Source organism: Budorcas taxicolor, chromosome 6 (assembly GCF_023091745.1).
Source record: "Budorcas taxicolor isolate Tak-1 chromosome 6, Takin1.1, whole genome shotgun sequence".
Lineage (NCBI taxonomy): Eukaryota > Metazoa > Chordata > Mammalia > Artiodactyla > Bovidae > Budorcas > Budorcas taxicolor.
In genome coordinates, this window is record NC_068915.1 from 112,728,290 (window position 1) to 112,750,770 (window position 22,481).

The 22,481-nt window shown below is 49.9% G+C and overlaps 1 protein-coding gene across 1 annotated transcript in view; it reads right to left on the reverse strand.

Annotated features, from left to right (window-relative positions):
* Window positions 1–22,481, reverse strand: part of LOC128049708 (epididymis-specific alpha-mannosidase-like) — a 43,168-nt gene that overhangs the window by 7,113 nt on the left and 13,574 nt on the right. The window contains 12 exon segments of the mRNA XM_052642018.1: window positions 24–134; window positions 1,271–1,523; window positions 2,018–2,209; window positions 2,909–3,183; window positions 4,849–4,982; window positions 6,482–6,620; window positions 7,693–7,883; window positions 8,731–9,050; window positions 9,052–9,107; window positions 9,602–9,779; window positions 10,376–10,464; window positions 10,828–11,000. Of these exon segments, the coding sequence (XP_052497978.1) occupies window positions 24–134; window positions 1,271–1,523; window positions 2,018–2,209; window positions 2,909–3,183; window positions 4,849–4,982; window positions 6,482–6,620; window positions 7,693–7,883; window positions 8,731–9,050; window positions 9,052–9,107; window positions 9,602–9,779; window positions 10,376–10,464; window positions 10,828–11,000 (2,111 nt within the window).

Below are 22,481 nucleotides of genomic sequence, written 5' to 3' on the forward strand. Positions count from 1 at the left end.
TGACCAGAGGGGCCTCCTCCTACCTCCACCTGCCCGTTCCCTTGGCTGGAGACGCCGTGTGCCTGCTCAGACAGCAGCACCAGCCTGCTGCGTCTGCTCTGGATGAAGGCCGATTGCACCATGGGGTAGTAATTCTGTGGACAGAAACATTGGCAGGCTGGTGGTGGGGGCAGTGGGCCAGGTCAGCCAGCAGGTCCAGGGTCTCTCTCTGGCCCCAGGCGGCCTCCTGCATGGGCACAGCAGCACCCCAGGGTGGCACAGTAGTGATGGGAGGGGCTCTGACTTGTGAGATGGACACACTTGTATTCAAATCCAGCTCCATTGCTTCCTGACCTTATGCCCTGGGACAGCCAGCCTGCCCAAGCCTCAGTTTCCCCCTCTGTAAAATGTGCCCAAAACGTCCCCCTGGTGCAGGGAGACAGTGAGGCATTTGTGCCACTCCAGCCAGAGATGGCCCCCAGCCAGGGGTTCCCAAATAGAAAGGCGCTGGTGTCTGGGCTGGAAAGCACTCACACAGCTCTGCCCTTTCCTGTTTTGAAGGAAGATGTCCGGGGCGGATAGCCCTGGACCCTCTGGAGCCCAGGGCACAGTGTGTGAAGAACAGCTGTAGAGATGAACTGACAGAAGCTCAAGGAAGACAGAGCAGGGAGGAACTACACCCCTTCTCTGGCTCCCTCTGGAAGGAGAGACAACTAACTAGAGGAAGGCTCAGGAGGTGCCCAGCACGGCGCTGCCCCTGGATCATCCCAGACCTCAGCACAGCTCTGGGGGAGGTCGCTCTCTTCCCAGGAGAGCACCGAGGTCCAGGGACACCCAGGGACTCACCCAAGGTCATGCTTCTGGAGGGCGAGGTCTGGGAACTGAATGATTTTGGAATCCAGCCCCTGCTCAGCTCTCCCTGGAGGACAGGCTGTGACTCACCTCTGAGTAGCCAAGGAGGGTCACACCCGGTTCAGGCCTAGACAGGCACCACGTGCTTAACCCTCAAGCAACCCCCAGCTGGTCATCCATCTGACCGAGGAGGACCCGCGGTGCACACAGACCTCAGGGACACAGCTCATCCGCGGTGGCCCCAGAGCTCTGAGACTTGGTCTGAATACTCCTGGCCACAGGCCCGAGGGGCAGACTCAGGGCAGTGAGTCTCAGTGGGGCTCAGTCTCAGTGGGGCTCCAGAGATGATCTGGCCCTAAGGGGACTCTCCTGCTTTCTGGAAATTGGCCATCAAGATTGGGTCTACAGCAGCCACACTCCAGGACAGCTCAGGACGTACCCGAGCGATGGTGTTGTTCTTGTAGTCCCTGTAGGGCCTGCGCTGCATCTGGTAGCCGTTGTTGTCCGAGTAGAGGACCCGCCCCGTGTTCAGCTTGGTGCTTATCCTCAGGATGGCCTCACGGTTCAGCTCCAAGGGGCCCACCCGGTACTCCTGCTCTATGCGATGGCAGAGCAGCTCCCCGTCAGAGCCCTGGGGACTGTGAGCCAGCCGGGAGTAGATGGTGAATGTGGGCTCACTGTCGTTCACCTTCCTGGAGGAGAAGCAGGACAGGTAGGTCAAGCCCAGGGTGCCTTCTGATGTACCTTCCTTATTCTTTCGTTCATCTCCTTCCATTACCCTCCCTCCATCCTTGCTACAGCCAGCGGGCCGGGTAGCCTGCTTGGGCAATAGAACAGGAGGGACCCTGTCCTCTGAAGACTCTGGTTACCCGACCAGGCCTGGGGGCTCTGTCTGTCCTGCTCATGAAAACACAAGAACTGCTCTCGTGTCTAGGTCACTGCCACCATGGGCTCCTGTCCCACCTCTGGACTTAGGTAGCACCAAGGTGACACAGTGCAGACAAGCAGAGCAGGACGGCAGAGACTGGAGCAGCTCATGACTTCATCGAACTTCCACGGAGGAAGGACCGTGTGCCAAGCCCAGGTCCAGGAGCTGGGTGTCTGAAGCATGACGGGCCCTCATTTCCTCATTCCCCTGCCTGTGAGCACCTCCATGAGCTGAGCACAAGCAGGGGGCCGCCCTCACCTGTAGAAGTACTGCCGGATCTCAGTGACCAGCGGCCCCTCCACGATCTCCATCCTCACAGCCTCCCACGCTGGCTCTGCTGCACCGCTGGGTGTAAACACATAATTGTCTGAAACAGGGCCTTTCCAGACATCACTGTTTGTGTGATACTCCATGAACTGCTGGGTCATGTATACCTTTCGGTTACTCTGCCTGCACACAGAGGAAAGAGAAAGCAGTGTCATCATGACAGAAAACATGTCATCCTCATGCTGAAACCAGGCTCACAGAGCCTCCATGGAGATGCCAGCCAGGAGCCAGGGATGAAGAGACCCTTCAACAGGACGAAAGTGGTCTATCTGTACAACAGAATATTATTGAGTCTGCAAGAAGAATGAGGGGTCTCATTCACCCTTCAACATGCCTGAAAGTTAGAAACATGACGAGAATTGAAAGAAGGCAGCCTGCCAAGTACCACATATGGAATAATCTCATTGCATGATATGTCAATGTAGGCCAGTCTGGAGAGACAGAAAGGAGGTTCAAGTCACCAGGGCTTGATGGAGGTGAAAGATGCGTGGGGCTTGAGCCATGATGGATCCTAAGTCCACACACTGACTGCACCTTTCCCAGCCTGACCAGGGAGACTCAGAACGTTCTGGGGCTGCACTCCATTTCTGCTGCTCCCCACACCCTCCCCCTGACCACCTCTGCTGGATCCTGTAGGTCCTGGCTGCTTCTGGGTCCTGGCCTAGACTCACACACTTAGAAATACAGCTCGATGCACTACAGGGAGCTTCAGTACCATCACACCCTCGCCCTTTGGCTGAGGAAATGGAGATCCAAGTAGGCATTACACGCCCAGGTCCCAGGGTCTTCCTGGCCTCAGAGACAGCAATGACTGCACCTCACCTCTCCCAGACGCTGTGCATCAGGTTGGTGTCCAGGTCCAGGAAGACGATGTAGCAGTCATTTTTCACAGGCACCAGGCTCCGGCCCACTTGCCCGGCAAGTCTCCTGAGCCGGCCTCCAAACTGCATGGTTTTGGCCACAAAGGGCTCAGGCTCCCCAGTTTTCTCCTGGGAACTCCTGCTGGGGCGGATGCTGTAGTACCGGTAACTGAGTCCTGGGATTGTGGTCAGCACATACAGGTCATAGGCAAAGGGCATCTCCTTCGAGGGCTGGACCTGAAAGACCCGAAGGACGGGATGAATGATGGCTGTCAGGATGGAAGGTGCCTCCGTTCCCTTGGAAACCCTGGGCTTACACACCTGGCAGATGGAGTGCTTGCTCGGCACGGAGACAGCTGGTCACCCAACATGGGGCTGAGCTGGCTCCCCTCCTGCACCCTCCCTGCTCAACCAGGTCTAATCTCCTCTCCCCTCTTCCTCCTCTCCTGGGGCTGCAAACCACCTGCCCTCCTCCCACACTCCCCTCTGTTCCTGCCTCTGAGACTGCTCACACTGCCCCCTCGACCTCTTTAGAGGGGGCTCCCTTGTCTCCTAGCCCTCTGATTTTTCCGAGGAGGGAGGTTTCCAGGTCAGCCTGCAGGTCTTTCTCTACCTCTGTGTCATCTGACTCAGGGAAGGGATTTGCATGAGGACACTGGGTCCATGCAGGAGGTTCCTCAGTCTCTAGGAAGCAAGTGTCACTTCCAGGTCTTGTGGGAAGGTCTGGGGCACTACGAGCAAGCCCATGTGGCTCCTCACAGCCTCCAGCCCGGCCTTTCTCTGAACTAAAGCAGACACCCATCCCCACCCCACACCCCTAACCTGTCCTGATGTTTTCCTCCACCACAGTTGTCATCTGTCACTCCTATCCTTTCTGATTTTCTTCTTGCCTGGATCCCCCACTGGGATAGGAGCCCCCCAAGTGCAGAGACTTTTGTCTATTTGGTTATTAAAGTTCCTCCAGTGCCTAGAGTAACTCCTGACACATACTAGGTGTTCAGTAGTATTTAAGAAAGAGCATTTGGGCTTGGTGGGTGGTGCCTCTGGGTGGGGAAGGGAGATGTTCCATGTCGGGTCTACTTCACCCAACACCCTTCCCTCCCCTGACCTTGACATAGAGGAATCTTCCCACTCTCTCTCAGCTAAGGATCGCTGCCCTGGCTGCCTGATCATTACCCCGCGCCTTAACTGTCCATTTCTGTGTCTGCTCCTTGAATCCCAGGATGGCTCCCGAGTCCAGGGATGAGCCCAGCACAGGCTTCAGGAATGTTTGCTGAATGGCTGACTGATGGCATTACTCGATCCATCTCCCCAAGGAAGGGCTGGCTTGGTAACAGGAGGGTCACCTCTGTAATCAAGTCTAGCTCCAGGTCTGGGAAGGAGATGAGGAGGGACCACACAGGATGTGGGTGTCATAGCTGGGGCCTGCCCCTATGACAGCACCTCCATAAAGATGCACAGCGAAGACTATTGCTGGCTTCCCCATGAGAAGTAGATATTGACACAGGGTTATATACATATACACCAAGTCACCTCAGTGTTGTCTGACTCTTGGTGACCCCATCGACTGTAGCCCGCCAGGCTTTCTGCCCATGGGATTCTCCAGTCAAGAGTACTGGAGTGGGTTACCATGCACTCATGCAGTGGATATTCCCGACCAGGTATTGAACCCATGTTTCTTGTGGCTCTGCATTACAGGCGGATTCTGGTCAACTCAGGTATGCAAAGGGCAGGGTCAGTCCGCTGGGTGGATCCACTGACCCTGATGGTGACTCACCCATAGGACACCCCTCACAGTCAGGCAGCGTGTCACCTCTTCCCTTTAGATGCCCACTTCTGGGGGCCCAGGGCAGAGCAGGGGAAGCAACAGGGCATGCACCATAGACGGGATGTCCCCCTTACCTGTACAGGCACAGCGTGGCCTGACTCGTCTGTGATGCTGACTTTGAGGAAGTCCACAGTCAGGGTGAAGATGGTGGTGACCGTCCAGGCCAGCGGGTTGTAGACCACTGCAAAGTGTCCCCCAGGCTCTGGGCCTGCACACAGAGAACAGGCTCTACTGCCCTACCTGACCCAACCTTCACCCCTGGTGCCCCTCAGAACAAGAGAATCTAAGGTAGGTGAGACCAGCTCTGGAGAGGCCAGGGGGAAGGACAGACAGACACATGGGCTCTGATGTCCAACTCCCTCCTCATCTATTCAAGCTGGGTTCTGATTCCTAGGCAGGATGGGGGAGCGTGCCCCTAAAGATGAGGGTCCTTGACCTCCTCACTCATTTCTACTTTTCAGCCAACATTACTGGTGAGAAGACTGAGGTCTATAGCAAAGGGTTAGTTGTCCAAGGTGACCCATGTCCTATGGCCTGGCTCCAAAGCTGGAGCACTTGGCAATGTACAGACAATTCTCTGGAGCTTGGAGGGTCAAGGTCAATCACCAAGGTCAGCACTGGAGCCCTCTTTGGTATGAACCTGGATTCTTTTTCTGCTCTACCCCCCACCCCAGGTGACCGTCTATGACCACATTCAGTGACTCCCAGATCCTTGAACACTGCACACATAATGTCCAGTCCCCGGTCTCTGCCCAGGCAGTTCCCATGGCTGGATGCCTTTCTGGGGTGTCCACCTGGCCCTTCCTTGGGGAGCTGCCCCCGTGAGCTCATGGGAATGGCTGGCCTCACCAGACACTGGAAGGACCCAGTTCTACCTCCCTTTCTATGACCATCATCCCCTCCCACCACCAGTCCTAGTGGACAGGATTCCAGTCTGCTGCACTCCTGACCCCAGGGCCCTTCCAGTGTCTGAAGGTAAGATGGGACTGCACACAGACACAGAGCCGAGGGCAGAGCAGGGCAGGTGAGGGGAGGGGGAGAGTGGGGAGGGCACAGTGAGAGAGAGCAGGGTGAGTGTGGACCCTGGGAAGGTGGGCGGGCCACATGCTCCTGCAGGGAAGGCACCTATCTCTGATTGCCCAGGATTTGCAGGGGTGAATCCCCTCAGGCAAACAGGGTGATCACTCATCCTCTACCTGTGAAACCCGCAAAGTCAAAAGAACATGTGCATCCTGTCTGCGGAGCCAGGCAGCACAGGGGTATGGGTATCATCCTCCCTGTGTGACCCTGGGCAGCTCAGGAGTACGGGGACCATTCCTTCCTGTGTGACCCTGGGCAGCTCCACGATCTCTGTTCCATGTGTGCCCTCAGCTATGAAGTGAGGACAGTAACACTTCCAGCTTTCAGGATGTGTGAGGTTTTACACTAAATTGTGCAAGCAGTGTGCTTGGCAACATCCACACTGCATTACCATTTATTCCTGCCTCTAGTTGGAGGCAGGAACTAGGCCTTCCTCAATCACAGAGAGGAAACAGCTCAGTGAAGTGAAGGCACCTGCCCAGCTCATGCCGAAATGAAAGCCTCCCTTGGACGGGCCTCGAGTCTGAAGCTCAGGTGTTCCAGCCCGTCCCCTAACCCTCAGGCTGTCTTCTCAGACTGGGGCAGACACCCGCCATGGCCCACACTGTCCCCATGGGCCTCACTTACCTGAGTGGGCTGGAAACCTGTCCTGGATGATGTGGGACATCAGATTGTGCACCCCTTGCATCCCAGTGCTCAGGTGCTCCACAAACATGTCACCCACATTTGGAACATGAGTTCCAGTGATGGCGTCATGGTGCTGGACCTGGGCCCCCGCAGGAACAGGATAAGAGTGGGGTCAGGCTGGCCTCTGCTCAGCACCTGCTGTCCTGATGCCCACTGGGCCCTGACTCCGCTTCCCTCTAAGTAGGTGCTGCTGGAGAACTGGGGATTTCTCCCACTTTACAGAAGAGAAATCTGAGGTCAGAGAGGCTGATGATCTTGCCCCAAGTATTGTTGACCTTGGGAAAACACATAGCTATGTCCCAGATGCTGTACAGAAAACAGAATTCTGGAAAGGACCCTGCCCAGCTTCCCTCTGTGACCCACTCATCCCAGAATTGAAGATAACCTGTTCCAGACAAGCCACACACATGGCCTTGTACTCATCTGCACCATGTAGGATGGATGGTCTCCTCTTCCCAGAAGGGAAACATGGCCCTGTGTGGTGAAGCCACGTGTCCACTCACCCTGATGGATGCTAAAGTCTATCCCATCACACACCCACACAATGACTGGTCCTGCCAGCAATTCCCTTTAGTGACTATGAATCTCATGGGCCGTGAGGCCCATTTCTGACTGGAGAGGAGACAAGTTATAGGAGATCTTTTGTCTCAGTTTTCCCATCTGCACAGTGTGGAATAAGTAAGATGCAGATTTATGAACAGCTTTATTTGTGTCAGCCACAGAGCCCACCAGCATATGTGTATTATCACATTCAACTGTCCCATTAATGTCCTGAGTGAGCATGTAGTTCTCATTTTTCAAGGAGGAAATTAGAGCTCAGAGAGGGGAATCCTGAGCTCATAGAGCTGAGCTGAGATTTGACTCCAGCCAGGACTGTTGGACACCAATGCCGCTCCACTTCGCCCTTACTGCTCTGGGACAGTCTGGCTTTAAATCTTACTGAACCACAGCTGGACCCTGGCAGGCCATGGTCCTAGCCTTGGGGCAGCTTCATCATGCATGGTCTTGTGATCTACGGTGACCTCAGTGTTCTCATCTATAAAAGGGACCTATAGTAACAAGGGACAGGGAGGTGTGCTGGCCTAGGGAGGGGGAGGCACACAGCCCCGGAATATCCAATCCTGTCCTGTCTCTGGGAGGCACTGTGTTACCTCGGAGACCGCCCAGCGGAGCTGCTGGAGCTGCTGCAGGCCCCAGGCCGGGTCCAGGAACTGGTGGGAAGCCAACAGCACATAGCGAGTAAACATGGACTCCCCAGCGTACAGCAGACTGCTGGCTCTCCTTGCCAGCCCCTTGAGCCCACTTCGGGAGGCATAGAATCCAGTCCAGGCATGATGCATGTCTAGGAGAAAAAGGCCAGGGGTCAGTGGAAGGGCCTGCCCTTAGAGGCCCCTGAGCCCCACTTGGGAAATGCTGAGGAAGATGAGGTCAGGATGGATCTGCCTGGTCCCCAGGGACACAGCCTAGGCCAGCAGGTGATCTCAGGGTTCCTGGTCCAGCCAGCTCAGCAATGGTATGAGATCCCTGGAAGGCCTGGGCCACTGACAGGGTCAGGCTAGGTGGGGGCAGGCCGGGGGAGGCCTGACACTGTGACGAGGAAAGAATCCCAGTGAGCACATGGGCCCCTGGGATGGCCTGTGAGGAGGGGCCCTGGAGGACTTCAGAGGAGGAGGAAGAGGGATGAGGGAAGTCAGGACACAGAATGGAAGGGCTGGAGTGCTGGCCGCCCCTCTGTGCCTCTGAGGAAAATCAGGGTCTGGAGAGGCATGCCTTCCACCAGGTCCCTCTGGTTGTCCATGGGGGCAGGCTGGCAGGGCCATTGGGAGCTGAGATCCCTGAAATCACTCTCCTTACCCTGGACACAAAGGTCATGGTATGACGAAGTCCCCAAGGGGCATGACCAAGCCCCGCCAGTGCCCCAGCGGAAACCCAGGCTGCCTCTGGACATCACTCAAGCCTCTCTTGTGAAAGAAAGGAACCGGCAAAGGAACAGTGGACAACACTGAGCCCGCCTGTATCTGTCCCCACCCTAGGCAGTCCACATGAGGCAGGCGGGTGAGGTAGGGCTGTCTGACCCAGTGGCCCTGTGGGCTCCACTGGCAGAGCTGAGGAGACTGGGAAACCACATGTCACTGCTTTGGTGACATCTCCCTTGCACCGAATCCCTCCCTACCCCCAGAGGCTCCTACCCGAGGAATAGGGCAGGAAGTCACGGTGGTCTCGGACCTGCCAGGCGACTTGGTCAGAGTGCACAGCCTGGAAATAGTCGCCGAGCGTGGCATACTCCATTGATAAATTGAACTCCAATGAGTGACTATTGATGTAATCCATTACAATGTCCATGTTGGTGAATTGCAGCGAGGCGTTGAAGAACTGCCTGTCACATCCCTGCAGCCAGGGGACAGAAACAATGTCCAGCCCTTCTGGGTAAAGAGCCCAGCCTGCATAGCAATAGCATCTCTTCATCTGCAGGATGGCCCCCCTCTCCGCATGGTGGACACTGACTCCGCACGGGGCTCACAAGCTCTCTCCTCTGGGAGCACAGCAGGTGCTCCATCCGGTTTGGCTGGGACAACAATGGTGACTGGGTGTCCAGCACTGTCCCATGAGGGTGCCTTTCATTATAAGAGAAATTCAGCCAATGGAGCAGGTCCTGTCATCATCCCCATTTCACAGAAGAGGAAAGTGAGGCTCAGATTGTCCAAGTCTCACAGCCCCTGAGTAGGGAGTCAGGATTCAGGCCGAAGCCTCTGCCCCCAACATTGAGAATAGGAAAGGAGGGGAGAGCTGGGGAGGAGCTGGAGCCTGTGTAAAGGAGGGGCTGCCATGGAGGCGGAGACTGTGGATCCAGGGTCGGGGGAGAAGCTGGTAGACTGGGTGAGGACTCCAGGTGCAGGGAAGGAGGACTGAGCCAGGGCTGGGATGGCCCACTGCCTGGGTGGACACTGGAATGGTTAGAGGTGGACACACAATCCTGGGTGGAGTCAAGTGCTGGGGTCAGACCGAAGAGAGCAACACCTGCACAGAGTTGAGGAACCAGGGCCAGGGACCCCAACTTACCCAGGGCCAGAGGACATGTGGTGTCTGGAACCAGGTGGCTCGAGTCAACACATTCTTCACCAGGAGACTGGTAAATATTTGGATGTTGTCCTCGGTGACAGGGATTTGCATTTGGAGGTACATGTCATCCAGGGATGTACCTGGGAAGATGGCTTCGCCATCCCAGTTAAATCCCTCACTAAGGGAGAGAGGAGCATTAGGGGGCCCTGCCCTGAAAATGGCAGCAGCACAAGGGCGGGGAGGCAGGCAGGGCTCAGGGAGGCCAGAGCATCGAGGCCTCCATCTCCCATCAGGGGCTGGACAGTGTGGTGACGGGCAGACGAGAGCTGTGTGGACAGAAGATGCCCCTGTGTGAGCCCTGTGGGCACTTGGGCACCTCACCCTGATCCTACAGGGCACCCAGAACCTGCTAGTGAGTCCCCCTTGCTTCTTCTGTCAGCTGCTGCTTCATCCCACCTCCTCTGCTCACCAGGGCTCAGCCCCCACCCACAGCCCCCCAGGAACAGAGATCAGAGGGACTGGACGCAGGGCCCCCCACCAGACAGCCCATAGGAGGGCTGGTGCCAGAACTCGGAAGTTTTGACTCAATCGCCTGAGCCATTCCATCTGCCCCATGGCTGCTACCGCGGGACCTTGGCTAGGTGTCCAGGCCTCAGTTATTCTTTCTGTAAGATGGGTGCTCAGTGCATGCCCTCAGGGCTGGCCATGAAGGGCGTGGCTGAGGTGGTCCAGGGAGGGAGCTGGGAAGGGGGCTGGCCCGAGGCAGGTGCTCACGAGCAGTAGCCAAACTGGTCCAGGACGTGTGTGAAGATTTCCTGCTGCGCCGACAGGGATCTGGACCCTCGCCACACGAACTGCAGCTGCTGCAAACCCGGAGGGAACAGGGTGAGGGCCCAGTTCCCCTCCGCAGGCCCCACCTGAGTATCCTCTCTGCACCCGCTGCTCTCAGGGGTTCAGATCCCCCTCTGCTGCCCCCCCACAAGGTTCCCCTGACCTCTCAAAGCCACAGGAGGCGGAGGAATCGGCCCTCCAGATGCTGCCTGTCTGCACCTTCATCTGACCCTCCTCAGGGCAGGACTCTCGGCCAGGACCTGCCAGGCAGGCTATCTCTAACTCTGCTTGAATGCCCCTAGACACAGGGGGATCATCACCATCACTAACGGTACAGAGCTTTTTCCAGTTCTGATGGTGAGAAAGTGGATGAGTAGATGTGGCCCACCACTCACCCGGTTATCCTGCATGGCCTCCTTCAGGTCGTAGTCGATCCTGGAGATGACATGGGCATTGAAGCCCGCCAGGGCAAACAGGGTAGGGGTCGTGGAGGATGCACCAAATGGGTCCACCTGCCAGGAGAACTGTGGCCGGACCCCAAATGTTTCATAGAGAAACCCATGTCCTTCTGCAAAGCGATAAGTTTTGTCACTCCCTCAGTCCCTGTGCCCTTCTCCAGGGCTGGGATGCCACCTAACAGGCAAGGAGGGGTTTTGAAATAGATGCTAATATTAGGACCTCTTCCCAGAATCATTGGTCTATTCACATCTTAATGCATGATTTATAAGCCAGCCCATAGAAGCACGAATCTGGTGACTGCAGAAAGTCCCAAATTTGATATGCCATTGATTCCAGCTCCCCAAGGGTTTCCCCTCAATATAATCTAATCTCTGGCCAACCCCCCACCACATCTTGGCTACACATACACTGGCCTGGTTACACTCAGATGGGCTATCTTGGCTGTTGTCTGCCCTTTATGACTCACTGCTTCTACTGCGGTCAGGACTGTGCTCAGGAATGCACACAGGCACACGAAAGACGGATGCTTCCCCTAGGAGCCCTAGCTTGGGAAACATTCTGGGGAAACTACTCTGCTCCAGCCCGGATGGCATTAGAGAAAAGGGCCAATCAAACAAAGGTGTTGGTGGTATGGAGCTACATCAGCCTGGGATGCTCTCAGGTCTACCCCCTGTGCATCTCCACCCCGCCTCAGTGGCAGAACCGAGAGGGACGAGGAAGATGCCTGCGTCGGTAAGGGACTGACAAAGTCTGACCAGGGAAGAAAAGCTTTGGTAGAGAGTCTGCATACACCCTCATCTAGAGCAGGGAAGGACGCCTCTGGTGGAAAAAAAAAAACCATGGTTGTGGATGGCGCTTTTTTCTCTCTAACAGATGGGAGCTAGCAGTTCCAGAACCACTCCCTTAAACTGTTTTTTTGTTGTTGTTGTTTTTAATGCTGGGAGAAGTTGATCCTCATATCAGATCAGATCAGTCGCTCAGTCATGTCCAACTCTTTGCGACCCCATGAATCGCAGCACGCCAGGCCTCCCTGTCCATCACCATCTCCTGGAGTTCACTCAGACTCACGTCCATCAAGTCAGTGATGCCATCCAGCCATCTCATCCTCGGTCGTCCCCTTCTCCTCCTGCCCCCAATCCCTCCCAGCTTCAGAGTCTTTTCCAATGAGTCAGCTCTTCACATGAGGTGGCCAAAGTACTGGAGCTTCAGCTTTAGCATCATTCCTTCCAAAGAAATTCCAGGGTTGTTCTCCTTCAGAATGGACTGGTTGGATCTCCTTGCAGTCCAAGGGACTCTCAAGAGTCTTCTCCAACACCACAGTTCAAAAGCATCAATTCTTCGGCGCTCAGCCTTCTTCACAGTCCAACTCTCACATCCATATATGACCACAGGAAAAACCATAGCCTTGACTAAATGGACCTTAGTCGGTAAAGAAATGTCTCTGCTTTTGAATATACTATCTAGGTTGGTCATAACTTTTCTTCCAAGGAGTAAGTGTCTTTTAATTTCATGGCTGCAGTCAACATCTGCAGTGATTTTCGAGCCCAAAAAAATAAAGTCTGACACTGTTTCCACTGTTTCCCCATCTATTTCCCTTGAAGTGATGGGACCGGATGCCATGATCTTCGTTTTCTGAATGTTGAGCTTTAAGCCAACTTTTTCACTCTCCTCTTTCACTTTCATCAAGAGGCGTTTTAGCTCCTCTTCACTTTCTGCCATAAGGGTGGTGTCATCTGCATATCAGAGGTTATTGATATTTCTCCTGGCAATCTTGATTCCAGCTTGTGTTTCTTCCAGTCCAGCATTTCTCATCATGTACTCTGCATAGAAGTTAAAGAAGCAGGGTGACAATATACAGCCTTGACGTACTCCTTTTCCTATTTGGAACCAGTCTGTTGTTCCATGTCCAGTTCTAACTGTTGCTTCCTGACCTGCATACAGATTTCTCAAGAGGCAGGTTAGGTGGTCTGGTATTCCATTATCTCTCAGAATTTTCCACAGTTGATTGTGATCCACACAGTCAAATGCTTTGGCATAGTCAATAAGGAAGAAATAGATGTTTTTCTGGCACTCTCTTGCTTTTTCCATGATCCAGTGGATGTTGGCAATTTGATCTCTGGTTCCTCTGCCTTTTCGAAAACCAGCCTGATCCTCAGAGGTTAGGAAAACATGCCTGATCTTCTTCTGTGATATTGAATGGTCATGTTATCCTATGAAAGATGGGGAATTCTGGGCATTTGAAGGGTCTCTTAACTATGATACTATTTTACAACTAGACCGGTTCTGAAGAAAACAAGAGAAATGGGTAGAACTGCCATCTCTCTTGCTCTTTATCTCTCTGCGAGACATTCCAGACTTGTGTCCTATGGGTACAGATTTGGGTGGGGAACCTACAGCTCCCTCCTGTTCTCTTACTTTGCCCCTGTATCTGGGGCTCCAAATGAACAGGCTGAGAATCAGGGCACCCTTCTAGGAGGGGTTGCCTCAGTCTCAATAGAATATTTAGAGGATCCAAAAGGTACATGGAAGACTTTGTGGGACTAACTTTACCTTATGACCTTATTTGGTGAGATGTAATGCAAGGAGATCCAACCAGTCCATTCTAAAGGAGATCAGCCCTGGGTGTTCTTCAGAAGGAAAGATGCTAAAGCTGAAAATCCAGTACTTTGGCCACCTCATGGGAAGAGTTGACTCATTGGAAAAGACTGGTGCTTGGAAGGATTGGGGGCAGGAGGAAAAGGGGACAACAGAGGATGAGATGGCTAGATGGCATCACTGACTCGATGGACGTGAGTTTGAGTGAACTCCAGGAGATGGTGATGGACAGGGAGGCCTGATATGCTGTCATTCATGGGGTCACAAAGAGTTGGACATGACTGAGTGACTGAACTGAAATGAATACATGCCTTAGGACAGATGCTGACTCCTGACTCGAGAGCTTGAGTTTTGGGGGAAGTTACTACTTTTGGAGATGAGTAGTTTAAGGTAAGGAGAAAGTGGGAACACGAAATAGCCCTCCTCCCTACTTGCAACCAAGCACTTCCCATAACAGACTCTCTTTGCTGGATGTATTCGTTCATGACTCAAGTGAGTGTGCACTGACTTTTAAATATGCTAAGTTGGATGACATAGAACAGGGAGAGAAGGAAACTCCTGGTAAATTCCTAGTAATTATGGGAGGCTCTCTACACATTTACTGATGTTGACCCTAAAAGTTCAGATGGAGAAATGGTCCTTGAAAATAGATTCCTCACTCAGTCAGCTCCAGATATCTGCCATAATTTACTAAAACAGGCGTTTGGACCAAATCAGTCTTTAGAAAAACTGTTGCAGCTGGCTCAGACAGTATGTTATGGCAGAGAAGATGAGGATGAAAATACAAAAAAAGAGCCAGGCAGAAGACTGATGCCCCAACAATGGCTGTTAGACCTGCTCTGAAACTGCCTGAGAAAAATGCCCAGACGGACCCAGGTAAAAAGGGATGGGCTTGCTATTACTGTGGAAAGGACAGACATCTCAAGAAGGATTGCCCTCAGGCATCTAAGCTGCCTTCAGCTCCATGTCTAGTCTGCAAAGGAACATACTGGAAAAGAGACTGCCTTCTGAGGTGTAGGCCCCAGGGATCATGACTGAAGGTGTCTTGGGCCCCACACAAGCTCCCCTCCTAATTACACCTGAGGAACTCAAGGTATTAATAACTGTGACAGGCCAATCAGTCGATTTCTTTTGGAAACAGGAAAATTTCTCTGTGCACACTGAAGACCTCGTCCAGTTTCCTCCCAGTCCACTACTGTAATGGGACTGTCAGGACAAGTCATATGCTATTATTTCAGTCATTCTTTAAGCTGTAACTGAGACTCTGTGCTGTTTTCTCACAAGTTTCTGATTGTGATGAAGTCTCTCTCACCCCTTCTGGGGAGGAATATACTGAACAACGTCCAGGCCTCTGTTTTCGTGCATATGGAGCTTTCTCTTTCTCTCCCATTAGTTAAACAAAATGTAAATCTCAAAGTGTGGGCTGATGGAAAAACTGTGTGTTGAGCACAAAATGCTATTCCTGTCTTTATCAAGCTCAAAGACTCACCCATTTCCACATCAAAAATAGTGCCCACCAATGCCCAAAGTTAAGGAAGGTTAAAGCCAATCATTAAAAATGTAAAGGAACAAGGACTATTAATTCCCTGTAACAGTCCATACAACACTTCTATTTTAGAAGTAAATAAACTCAAATGATAAATGGAGACTTGTTCAGTTCAGCTCAATTCAGTCGCTCAGTCATGTCCGACTCTTTGCGACACCATGAACTGCAGCACACCAGGCCTCCCTGTCCTTCACCAACTCTCAGAGTCCACCCAAACCCATGTCCATCGAAATCGTGATGCCATCCAACCATCTCATCCTCTGTCATCCCCTTCTCCCTCTGCCCTCAATCTTTCCCAGCATCAGGGTCTTTTCAAATGAGTCAGCTCTTCACATCAGGTGGCCAAAGGATTGGAGTTTCAGCTTTAGCATCAGTCCTTCCAGTGAACACCCAGGACTGATCTCCTTTAGGATGGATTGGTTGTATCTCCTTGTAGTCCAAGGGACTCTCAAGAGTCTTCTCCCACACTACAGTTCAAAGGCATCAATTCTTTGGGGCTCAGCTTTCTTTATAGTCCAACTCTCACATCCATACATGACCACTGGAAAAACCAGAGCCTTGACTAGACAGCCCTTTGTTGGCAAAGTAATGTCTCTGGTTTTTAATATGCTCTCTGGGTTGGTCATAACTCTGCTTCCAAGGAGTAAGCATTTTTTAATTTCATGGCTGCAGTCACCACCTGCAGTGATTTTGGAGCCCAGAAAAATAAAGTCAGCCACTGTTTTCACTGTTTCCCCTTCTATTTGCCATGAAGTGATGGGACAGGATGCCATGATCTTAGTTTTCTGAATGTTGAGCTTTAAGCCAACTTTTTAACTCTCTTCTTTCACTTTCATCAAGAGGCTGTTTAGTTCCTCTTCACTTTCTGCCATAAAGATGGTGTCATCTGCACCTGAGGTTATTTATATTTCTCTCGGCAATCTTGATTCCAGCTTGTGCTTCCTCCAGCCCAGCATTTCTCATGATGTACTCTGCGTATAAGTTAAATAAGCAGGGTGACAATATACAGCCTTGTACACTTTTTCATATTTGACTTCTTCAAGATATACAACTAATAAGTGTCTAATCCTTATATTTTATTGTCTAAAATTTCTGAAGGAGAAACATTTTTCAGTCATTGATTTGATTGATAATTTTTAGAGTTAAACCTATATTAAGTCATCCCCTACCTATGACACTAAGACAAGAGAGGATTTTTAGGAATCAGGCAACTGCCCCATTTGGATTCTGGGTTATGCAGAACTTACCTGGCCGTTATATTAACTTACAACTGAGACTCAGCAGGTCCAAACTGACAAGCTGGTTTGGTCCCCAGAAACTCAAAAGGCTTTTAAGATTCTTTAAACTGCTCTCTGGCAGGCTCCCGCTTTGAGCTTACCCACAGGATCAGAGTTTAATCCCTTTGTTACTGAAAAAGAGGCCATGGCTGCATTGCTTAAAGGATAATTGACACTATTGTTTTGCTGTTGTGGTCCAGCCCCAGCAGGATCCAGGGGTACCCTCAGGGCAGACAGCGTTGGCAAGAGAGATTTAGAAAGAGATAAAGATAGAATGTTGCAGATAAGAAAATAGAGGAGAGAAAGAGAAAACCAATAAAGCCCCAGCACGGGACTTGTTCTGTTCACGTAGGCCACAGGCACCTTCTTGATGGGGAGAAGGTGCAGAGCACCTTCTCGAGAGGGTCTTAGAAGCCTGGGCAGGAAAGTGAACTCAGAGAGCCCCTACACTTCAAGGATCAGCCTGAAATAGAAAGGGAGAGAGAAAAAATGACATGGGGTGACCAAGCTTTGGTGAGCGAGGCCGGTAACTTTATTTTCAAAAGGAACTTTTATACCTTGACTTGTACGTAGAGGGAAATGAAAGATGCAAAGTCATGCAGAGTCAGCCCAAACATTACATCTGTTTTGTCTTTATCAAAATCAGGATTTTTTCTGTATACCTTTTCCATAAACAATGTTGTGTACATTATCTTCCAGCCTTGGAGGCCTGTGGACATTTTATGACCCTCTTTTGATAAAGGCTGCTCAACCAGAAAACTTATATTCCCTTAAAGTGTTTTTTCTTTATATTTTTAATCTGTGTCAGCCTCAGATAGTATTAAACAGAGTTACATCTTCACGGAGCAAAGGTGCAGCGAGTTACAACAAAGAAAGAACCAATTAGCTCAAAGGTCTGATGTGGTTAATTCCAAGGCTACTACTTGTTTTTCTTACATTCCAACTATGTTAACTATTGCACACCCAGGTGCACAGTGGATAAGGGATATGGGAGCTTGGCAGCAAGCATTGGCTCAACAATGAAATCCTACACCAGCACTACTCTAATAGTTTTTAACTCTTCAAAAGGCTCTATATTTTAGAATGTTTTAGGCTTCCCGTGTCTCTCACAGTTGGGAGGCTGTAAACAATCACATGCATAGCTGCAAGAGTCTGGATAAACCAGCCAAGCAAGCTAGAATGCCAACAAAAGGGGTTTGAATTGAAATATTCCTTTCATGCCTAAGAGACTTATCAACTAGAGCCCTAAGTTGATTTTTTCCAGAGAAAGGTGGTCGGAGATAGCCCCCTATTAATGTCAGAAGAGTTGGTGATAGGCACAAAATAGTAAGACAGATTCTGGTTTGGGGGTAGATGCTCGAGCAGGTCTAGGGGGTCCCTCAAGTCCTGATCCGCCTTGCTCGTCAGGTCTCTTCCACATGACCTTGTCATGGGTGGGATCTCCCATGCTGGCTCCTGGCATTTTCCTAAACCTAAAGCTCCTAAGCTTATTAATAGACAAAATCTTACTGTACTGACTTCTCATGATGTAAGTGGGATCTTAAACTCTACATCTCAGAGTGACAATGGCTCCATCTTTAAAACTACTGTAACTCAAGTGGTGTCAAAAGTTCTAGGAATAGAATACCACTTCACTGTTCCTGGAGACCCCAATCTTCAGAAAAAGTTGGAAAAGCTAATGACATTATTAAGAGGCATCTGTGTAGGAAACTCAGAAACATGAGACAGTTGGTTTAATGTTCTCCCTGTAGCTTTAATGAGGGCTCAAACTCCCCCTAAGAAGGACCTGTCTCTATGACAGACTGTTTTTGTGCACAGATAGTGTCATAGACCTTGAAGCCTTAAAATTAACTATGTGACTCAGCTTTCAGCTTGTCAACCTCCTCATCAATTGAGGGCTTCCCATGGTGGGTTTCTCTGCTTCAAGGAAAAGACTTTCTTCAACTCTTCTTCATCTGATGACATCAAAAAATTCTAAGAAGGACTGATAAAACATATTGACCTTAACTGTGGACAAAATGTAACTTTTAATTTTGATTATGCTTTAACTTGGTTTAATGCCTATTTTGCCTTATATCTGTTACTGTTAAATGGGATTTGTTTCTGTCTGAAAGCTGAGTCGGGTCCAACTCTTTGAATTCCCTTGGACTGCTCATATCAGGCTTCCCTGTCTTTCACTGTCCCCCAGAGTTTGCTCAAACTCATGTCCATTGAGCTGGTGGTGCTGTCCATCATCACATTCTCTGTTGCCCTTTTCTCCTCCTGCCCTCAATCTTTCCCAGCATCAGGGTCTTTTCCAATGAGTTGACTCTTCAGATCAGGTTGCCAAAGTACTGGAGTTTCAGCTTCAGCATCAGTCCTCCAAAAGAACATCCAGGGTTGATTTCCTTTAGGCTTGACTGGTTTCATCTCCTTGCTGTCCAAGGGACTCACAAGAGTCTTCTCCAACACCACAGTTTGAAAGCACAAATTCTTCAGCCTTCAGCCTTCTCTAATTCCCTCAGCCATACATGACTACTGGAAGAACCATAGCTTTGGCTATATGGACTTTTGTCAGCAATGTGATGTCTCTGATTCTTAATATTCTGTCTATTTGTCATAGCTTTTATTCCAAGAAGCAAGTGTCTTTTAATTTCATGGTTGCAGTCACCTTTGGCAGTGATTTTGGAGCCGAAGAAAATAATCTGTTGCTCTTTTCCATTGTTTCCCCATCTATTTGTCATGAAGTGTTGGGACTGAATGCCATGATCTTAATTTTTGGAATATTGAGTTTTAGGCCAGCTTTTTCACTCTCCTCTTTCATTTTCATCAAGAGGCTCTTTGCTGCTGCTGCTGCTAAGTCGCTTCAGTCATGTCCGACTCTGTGCGACCCCATAGGCGGCAGCCCACCAGGCTCCCCCATCCCTGGGATTCTCCAGGCAAGAATACTGGAGTGGGTTGCCATGTCCTTCTCCAATAAGAGGCTCTTTAGTTCCTCTTCATTTTCTGCCATAAGGGTGGTGTCATCTGTGTTTCAAGGTTACTGATATTTCTCGCTGCAATCTTGATTCCAGCTTGTGCTTCATCCAGCCTGGTATGCATGATGCATTCTGCATATGAATTACATAAGTAGGGTGTCAATATACAGCCTTGGTGTACTCCTTTGTCAATTTGGAACCAGTTTGTTGTTCCATGTCTGGTTCTAACGGTTGCTTCTTAACCTACATACAGGTTTCTCAGGAGTCAGGTAAGGTGGTCTGGTATTCCCATCTCTTGAAGAGTTTTCTGTTTCCTATAATCCACACAGTCAAAAGACTTAGCCTAATCCATGAGACAGATGTAAGCGTTTTTCTGGAATTCTCTTGCTGTTTCTATGATCCAAAGGATGTTGGCAATTTGACCTCTGCTTCCTCTGCCTTTTCTAAATCCAGGTTGAATATCTGGAAGTTCTCAGTTCATGTACTATTGAAGTCTAGCTTGAAGGATATTGACTGTTATCCTGCTAGCATGTGAAATTAGAGCATGGTAGTTTCAACTTTCTTTGGCATTACCCTTCTTTGGGATTGGAATAAAGGCTGACTGTTTCCAGTCTTGTGGCCATTGCTGAATTTTCCAAATGTGCTGGTCTCAATGAGTCAGCACTTTAACAGCATCATCTTCTAGGATTTTAAACAGATCAGCCAGAATTCCATCACCTTTACTAGCTTTGTTTATACTACGCTTCCTAAGGCCCATTTGACTTCACAGTGCAGAATGTCTGGCTCTAGGTGAGTGACCACACCATAGTGGTTATCCAGGTCATCAAGACTTTTTTCTCCAGTTCCTTTGTGTATTCTTGCCACATCTTCTTTAATCTCCTCTATTTCTGTTAGTTCCTTATCATTTCTTTCCTTTATGTGCCAATCTTTTTGCAAGAAATGTTCCCTTGGTATCTCCAATTTTCTTGAAGAGAGCTCTAGTCTTTTTTATTCTGTTGCTTTCCTCTTTCTTTGCTTAAGAAACCTTTCTTGTATCTCTCCTTGCTATACTTTGGAACTCTGCATTCAGAAGGACATATCTTTTCATGAACTCTGCATTCAGATGGGCATATCTTTCCATTTCTTCTTTGCCTTTCACTTCTCTTCTTTCCTAATCTATTTGTAAGACCTCCTCGGGCAACCATTTTCTGTGGTGCATCTCTTTCTTGAGGATGGTTTTTGTAACTACCACCTGTACAATGCTATATATTGAGCCTGTAGGATGGGTACAATCACAATATAATGAAATGCCATCCCCATGGGGTAAGGTTCTCCACGAACTGGGGAACAGTAATACCAAAGAAGCCCTCCCACTTCTGTGAAGGTTCTCAACCACATGTCATGCTTCTCAGTCTGGGGAACCAACAAAGGACATGGAAATCCCCAGGAAATCTGACCTTGAAGGCCAGTGGCATTTGATTATCAAACTTCCACAGAAATGGGGGGAACAGATACTCCAGCCTTGAAAGACCCAAACAAAATCTTGCACACACAGAGGCCTCCAGGAAAGGAGCAGTAACCCTACAGGATGCTGAGCCAAACTACCTTTTAATGTTGGAGGGTCTCCTGAGGAGGCCTGGGTCAGCTGAGGTTCACCTCAGAGGCAGAGGCACTGAGAGCCACAGTCCTGGAAGGTCCCCCTTGCCGTAAATCCTCTTGGAGGTCGCCATTAACCCTACCATAGACCCTGTAGTCCACAGTGCTTGGCCACTTCAGGACAAACAACTATCAGGAAGGGAGTGCAACCCTACTCATCAGCAAATAATTGGATTAAAGCTTTACTGAGCAATGATCTGCCCCCTGGAGCAAGATCCAGTTTTCCCCACTGTCAGTCCCTGCCATCAGGCACCTTACCCAAGCCTCTTGGCCTCTTTCATCAGAAGACAGACAGGAAAAGCAAGAAGAGACACAGTTCCACAGTGGCTAGAACAAAAACCACATTACAGAAAGTTAATCAGGATGAAAGGCAGAAAGATATGTTCCAGAATAAGGGAGATTATAAAACCCCAGAAAGACAACTAAATGAAGTGGAGATAGGCATCCTTCCAGAAAAAGAATTCATAATAATGATAGTGAAGATGATGCAGAATCTTGGGGAAATAATGGAGAAGAGGCAAGAAATGTTTTCCAAAGACCTAGAAGAACTAAAGAACAAACAGTGATGAATAATACACTAGAATAATCGCAGAATAACTGAGGAAGAAGAATGGAAAAATGACCTGGAGGACAGGATGGTGGAAAACACTGCCACAGAACAGAATATAGAAAAATGAATGAAAAGAAATGAAGGTAGCTTAAGACACCTCTGGGACATCATTAAATGCAGCAAAATTTGCATTATAGGGGTCCCAGAAGGAGACAAGAGAGAGTCCCAGGAAAGATAAACCCAAAGAGGAGCACACCAAGATACACAGTAATCAACCTGACAAAAATTAAAGACTAAGATAAAATATTAAAAGCAACAAGGGAAAAACAACAAACAACATATCAGGGAACTCCCATCAGGCTATCAGCTGATTTCTCCACAGAAACTCTGCAAGCCAGAAGGGAATGGAATGATACATCTAAAGTGATGAATGGGAAGAAACTACAACAAAGAATACTCTACCAGCAAGACTCTCCTTCAGATTTGATGGAGAAATCGAAAGCTTTCCAGACAAGCAAAAGTGAATCTCTTCACTTTTTCAGTTTTTCAAAAGTGAATCTCTTAGCACCATCAAACCAGCTGGTTTTTTTAATTGGAGGCTAATTACTTTACAATATTACAGTGGTTTTGTCATATATTCACATGAATCAGCCATGGGTGTACATGTGTTCCCCATCCTGAGCCCCCCTTCCACTTCCCTCCCCATCCCATCCTCTGGGTCATCCCAGTGCACCAGCCCTGAGCACCCTGTCTCATGCATCAAACCTGGACTGGCAATCTGTCTCACATATGATAATATACATGATTTAGCGCTATTCTCTCAAACCATCCCAGCCTTGCCTTCTCCCACAGAGTCCAAAAGACTGTTTTATACACCTGCGTCTCTTTTGTTGTCTCGCATATAGAGTTGTCATTACCACCTTTCTAAATTCCATATATATGCGTTAGTATACTGTATTAGTGTTTTCCTTTCTGGCTTACTTCACTCTGTATAATAGGCTCGTTTCATCCACCTCACTAGAACTGATTC